Source organism: Nestor notabilis, unplaced genomic scaffold (genome assembly GCF_000696875.1).
Source record: "Nestor notabilis isolate BGI_N333 unplaced genomic scaffold, ASM69687v1 scaffold21048, whole genome shotgun sequence".
Classification (NCBI taxonomy): Eukaryota; Metazoa; Chordata; class Aves; order Psittaciformes; family Psittacidae; genus Nestor; species Nestor notabilis.
The window spans coordinates 3,625-9,534 of NW_009939000.1; the positions used below are offsets into that span (position 1 = coordinate 3,625).

The 5,910-nt window shown below is 59.1% G+C and overlaps 1 protein-coding gene across 1 annotated transcript in view; it reads right to left on the minus strand.

Moving 5' to 3' along the window:
- ASAP3 (ArfGAP with SH3 domain, ankyrin repeat and PH domain 3) overlaps positions 1-5,910 on the minus strand; it is a gene marked incomplete at both ends in the record, with an annotated part of 9,641 nt that overhangs the window by 3,608 nt on the left and 123 nt on the right. Inside the window, 8 exons of the mRNA XM_010019652.1 lie at positions 55-80; positions 374-460; positions 585-660; positions 1,311-1,396; positions 3,195-3,321; positions 3,550-3,599; positions 3,880-3,954; positions 5,419-5,564. Coding sequence (XP_010017954.1) covers positions 55-80; positions 374-460; positions 585-660; positions 1,311-1,396; positions 3,195-3,321; positions 3,550-3,599; positions 3,880-3,954; positions 5,419-5,564 — 673 coding nt within the window. The remainder of the gene's footprint in view (positions 1-54; positions 81-373; positions 461-584; positions 661-1,310; positions 1,397-3,194; positions 3,322-3,549; positions 3,600-3,879; positions 3,955-5,418; positions 5,565-5,910) is intronic.

Genomic DNA, 5,910 nt, shown 5'->3' on the forward strand with positions numbered 1-5,910 from the left:
TGCTCCGTCCCGTACTTCTGGTTCCCTTGGTGCTGGTGGATGCTTTAGCCACTGCCGGAGTTCTTCCTGCTCAGGTTTTCCTGAGCTCACCCAAGGAGGGGAAAAGGCATTTAGAAAGCAAAGTGAGAAGCACAAGAGGCAGCTGCTGCCCCAAAATGACCTCATCCTAACGTGGATGCAGTGTCCATTGGGCTGCAGCGTTCCCCAATCCCTCCCAGACTCTGAGCATCTCCCAAATCTCCTGCCCTGCTCCCTCAGATGTTCCCATTGGTCTGCAGCTCCTCCTTCCCTGCTGCTTCCCATCCCCAGGCTAAGCCAGCCCCCCGGCACCCAGCACCTTCCCTGCTCCCCCCTGCCCATCCCGGGATCTCACCTCCTTGTTCTCCAGCTGCAGGATGCTGCGGAGGGAATCGCGGGTCTGTGTGAGCTGCTTCACCTCCTCCTCCTGCGCTTGGTGGAGCTGGGAAGGGAGGCAGCTGCCCTCACTGCTGCACCGAGTGCGGGCGGCCTCAGCGGGTGGGGGGGGGGGCGGCGTGGGGGCGGGCGGCCTCAGCGGCTGGGGGGGACGGCATCTGGGGGCTTACCGCATGGAGGGACACAGCCAGCTTCTCAATGAAGGGGTAGAGGTTCTGGGCAGCCTTCCAGCCGTCTTGGAAGAAACTGGGCATTTGTTCCATGGGATTGAGATGCAGATGGGGAGGATGGAGGGGAAGAAAGAGGATCTTTTAGAGACAACGTGCCCCGAGACCATAGCAACACACCCCCCCCAGGGAAGCTGCTCTTGCGTTGTCCTGCTAGGACCCCAAGCTCAGCCCATGGGGTCTGGTTCCCCCAAGCATTTGGGGTGTTTGGCATGCAGGATTGGCCCCTGGTGCAATGCAAGCTCGCCCCACACTCATCCAACAGGACTGTCCCCTCCCTGCCTCAGTTTCCCCACTCGATAGCCAGAAGTGATGACATGACAGCCATACACTGCTATTCCAGCCTCATGGAGCAAAGGAGAAAGGCAAGTGGATGTTAATCCTCATTCCAAACACCCTCGCTATGAGCCCCCTGGCTAACAGTGAGCCACTCAGCTGAACTCATCCCTGGAAATCCATCCAGAAACCAAATCATCGGCCACATCCTGAGCCAACCCCCTTCCCCTGGCCCCCACGGACACGTTTACAGCTCCTCAAGCCAACAACCCCCTGTTGTTGGGCACAACTGGAGAGTGATGGGCTCTTCACCAGCTTGTTGGAGCTGGGGTGGGAGAAGGTGCCCCCCAGACCCTCATGGGACCTCCAAGGGGTGACCCGAGCAGCACCTACTTGTGTTGAGCATGGAAAAACTTGATGAGGCTCTGCAGGAAATCTGGTCCCTGCTTCATCTGGGACTCACTGGCTTTCAGCAGGTACTGCAGGAGGAGGAGACACTTGGTGAGATGATTGGGACAAGGAGCGGCTGGAAGCATCCCAGAGGAAAGAGGCAAGAGCCTGCCTGGCCCCTGCTCCCTTCCCAGTGCAGGGAGGAGCGTTAAACACTGGCTGGGTTTGAAGGCTGGGGACCACCCTCAATAAAACCTGGCTCTGGAAGTCCTCCAAGCCCTGAACAGTTCAAGGACCAAAGGCAGGCCCCCAGGGCTCCCAGCCAAGCATTCCTCTCCCATCATTCCATGCTTCTGGAGTTAATAAATAACCCAAACCCAAGGCAGCTCATGAAGGGAAAATGAAATGGTTTTGAAGACATGACCCCTTGGCTCCAAACAAACCCAGCACCTGCGGCACATCAGCCCTGGAGCTCTGCAATCCACACGGAGCTGTCCCATGGGATGGGGAATTTCAGCTTCGTGCATCCAACCCATCCATCAGCTGCAGGCAGGAAAGACCCAGAGCCTTGCTCACCCCGAGCAAAGTAAGGGAGGGGAAGAGATTTTCCCCCTTGGAGCTCCTCTCCAGCCGGCACAGCTGCTGGAGGATGCTTTCCAGTGGGAAGCAAGGGGAGGGGAAGGCAGGTCCAGGGGCTTTCCATGGCGGGGAAGCACTGTGGTGGGATGGAGCCTTGGAGACAGAGCCTCCTGGTACCCCAGTCACCCCTGCCCAGAGAAAGGGAGGTGAAATGGCTCCACACAAGCTGGACATGCAAAGCCAACCGGCTGCCATGGGGCTTGCAGCTCGCAATGGCAGGGGAGGGTCCCAGTCAGTGCTGGCAGAGCCCCACAAAGGGATGCTCCCAGCACTGCCTGGTTCCGGGCCCAACTACATCCATCCATCCCCCCCTCCCGGAGGTGCAAGATGGCCCATGAGGAGGAGATGCAACCACCCCACGCATCACCCCTGAGGTGAAATGGCCTCGTGCCTCCCATTCCCAGGCAAGCAGCAGCTCTCGTGCACAGTGGCGCACACCCCCCCGTGCCAGCACTGCCGGCAGCGGTCCCTCCCCGGCCGGGATGCAGCTCCCGTTGTTCCCAAGCCCTGTTCTGTGTCTCACAGTGGTGCTATTGAAGGCAGTGACTCATCTGGCTGGGTCCCAGCTCCCTGGTCCCGCTGTGGCGGGTGCAGCATCCTCCCTGCACCCTTTTGCCAGGATGAGGGACACGGGGCTGCAGGCTCTGATGCTGCTGCCGGGTCTTTGGGCTGTGGAGCTGCCGGGTCTTTGGGATGTGGCAGCCCCCTGGGACAAGCCACTGGGGACTTGTCCCCTGCTCGGGATCACTCAAGATGTTTATGGGGCTGCTGGGGTCCCTCTTTGCTGTGGGGCTGACACTGGGTCTCCAGCCTTCACCTATTCCTATCCCACCTGAGAACAGACCCCCGGGACCATCGCAGATGTGGGGCCACTCATAAGCCCCCCTAAACCAAAACCAAGAGCTTCTTGAAGCGGTTTTGAGAATAGCGTCAAACCACAAAGCCAACATCTGGATGTGACCCAAAAAGCTCACTTTTTGCCCCAAATGCCAGCCTCCGGGAGGATGCAGGTGGAACCCTGTGTGCCTTGCTGCAGAGTAACCCATGGGTGCCATTCACAGCCACATCCCAGACACCCCAAGTTGGGGATGGGGTGGGGATCCCTGAGCTGGGACCATGCAGGGATGCGATGGGAACAGCGGAGGGTGCCACAGAGCACCCAATAGGGCTGCTTTGGTGCTGGGACACAATTAGGCTCTGATGTCCCTTGTGTCACCCTGGGGCCACACAGTCCCCATCCATCCTCACCTCGCACATGTGGAGCTGGAAGAGGCGCCGCTCCTTCTGCATGTCCTCGGCCACCTCGGCTGCGGATGGCTCGGGCTGGATGACCCCAGCCAAGCGGGCTCGCTCCTTCTCCTTCTCCATCTTCCCCCTGGGAACAGCACAGCAGCAGGTCATGGTCATCCCGAGGGGTGTCCCATGCAGGGGGCTGTGATGGGAATGGGATCAGGAGAAACATCTCCAGCCCCTCTAAGCTGGGAAAGGCTGGACCAGAGCCCTCCCGATGGCAAACTGGCATCAATCAGTGCAGCCCCAGGACAAAACACCTTTGTGTGGAGCAGGATTAGGAGGATTGTGCCCGAGGCAGCAGGTTCCTTACACTTTGGTCTCATAATCCTTCCAGGCTTTTTCAATCTGCTTCTTAGAGTCCTGTGGAAGAAGGGATGAGGGAATGGCAGCCATCAGGGAAGGTGAAAGAGCTGCTGGCACTGAAGCAGCCAAAGGCTTTGCTGTTCACTATTGCACCCTGCCCTGCTCCTTGGGGACAAAGGCAGGTCTGCACCCCTTGCTCTTGTCATTCCCAACCCTCACTGCTGTATTCCACCCCAGGTCCTGGTTCCTTCTTCTGGCCACAGACGAGAGCCAAGCCTGTAACAGGGGTCTCGTTGCAATATGTCCCCAAATGGGGACAGCACTGGAGGGGACTCACCAGGCGGCCGTCCTTCAGCTGCCCCTTCAGCAGGCTGTCCAGGGGGAAGGAGACGATGTTGTTCAGGTTCTGTACCTGTGAAGAGCAGACATGGGTCACCCCATAGAGCCTCCACCTCAGGGCAGGTCGAGGAGCTGGAGCCCCGCATCCCTCCCATTGCTGGGACCTCCACGCAGCTCCATCGCTGCCCTGTGAAGGGTTAAAGAGGCTGGAAGCAGGGCTGGATCCGGGATCCAGGCACCAGGCAGGCTGGGGCTTGTTGGAGCTGGCTGCAAGATGTCTGACGTGGGGCCCTTCCCACAAACCACATCAGCACCACGGCTGCCAAAACCAAAGCTGTTCCCCTCCATCGACACCCCGTCCCTGTCCCCTCACAGCGCAGCACCCAGTGATGCCACCGAGCCCCTTGATAGCCTCCCAGTGACAAAAGGGCTTCCCAAAATGTCCCCCTTTCCTGGGGTTTGGGGACAGGAATGCAGCCACCACCACCACCCACCAGTGCCATGCAGGGGTCCATGGTGTCCCTCCATGCACCCAATGGTGCAGCACCCCATTTGAGAGCACCCACATAGAATCTCCCCACTGCACCCAGATCCCTTTTCAAGGCTCCAAAGGCTTTTAGTCTGCTTGGGACAAAGGCAGCTCTGGGGCATGGGACCAGCCCTGAACAAAGGGCACCCCTATTCCAACAGCTCCATGGAGATGGGGCACCCCACTTCTGACAGCTCCAGGAGGGAAAACCTGGCTTTTGGATCCAGTCAAGGGTCCTGGCACATAACCCTGCTCCGGGGTTGTGGGGGGAGCACAGCAGCAGCAGTGGGGGGCTGGGAACTGGTCTGACTCCTCCATCAGGATGGATCCCACAGACTTCCCTGGAGCACGGGGGTCCGGCCAGGCTGGGACAGCCTGGGATGGGGAAGGGGAGGAGCGAGGAGGCCCGGAATGGGGTAAGTGGGAGAAGAAGATGCAAAGAGCTGAAGGGGAATGGCAGCAGAACTAAAACTCCTCATGCAGAGCCAAAAACACCCCTGGGAGAGGGGATGTGAAAGGGACCAAAGAGGGGACCAGGACACGGAACCCCACCCGGGGCTTTGCACAGACCCGTCACCGACTGCTCCACCAGAGCCATTCCTGAGGTGGGGAAGGCGCTGCTGGCTCGGCTCTGCTTCCCGGGGCTGCGAGCTCAGCATGGCTTTGATTTACTTCTTGGCAAGCAAGATCAAGAGATGCAATTGATGTGAGAGGGAAAAACCAGGAAGAAAGGGGGGAAAAAGAGAAAAGAGCAGCTCCAACCGCCCAGCAAATCCCAGCAGAGCTGGGAATGAGCTGTCAATCCAGCAACAGGCGCATTGGATGGGTTGGAAGCACGAGGAGCGTGTTCCCAAGCTCAGGATGGGAGCTGGGGATTGCTGCCCACGGTCGAGGGCAGCTAAACTGGGAGGAGGGGAGGTCACGTTCCCAAATCCAGATGGATTTGTTGGATGCAGAGAACAGCCTGAGCTTGCACCAGAGACAGCAGGAGGACGTGGGGCAGCTCACCAGGTTCTTGAAGAGTGCGGTGACCTCGCGGGTGAACACGGCCAGGTTGAGGAAGCCGGTGGAGAGCTCGTGGTTGTTCTGGGAGAGGTGGTTGTTCCCGAAGCTCTCCAGGGCCTCGCTGTACTGTTCCTCATTCTCCACATGGGCTGCATGGGGAGACACCAGTGGGGTACGTGACCCTGCAGCACCCATCCCTGGAGAGCATCACATAACGACGTCCCACCAGCACCCATCTCCCCATCCCTCCTGGGGATCCTGGGCTGATCCTGCTGCAGGACAGCAGTGCTGTGCCCTAAACAAGCTCCCTTCAAGTTCTCAGTTTCCCCTCTTACATTGTTTTGAGACAGTTTTTGGCACCTTATCACGTTGGGAGGCTACAAGCACCCACATCCCAAGCACCTATGGCTGCCCCGCTGTCCGCCTGCATCACCTCATGATACAGTGATGGGGTGAGACCCATCACAGAGCCCACCAGCCTGGTGGTCCAGGAAT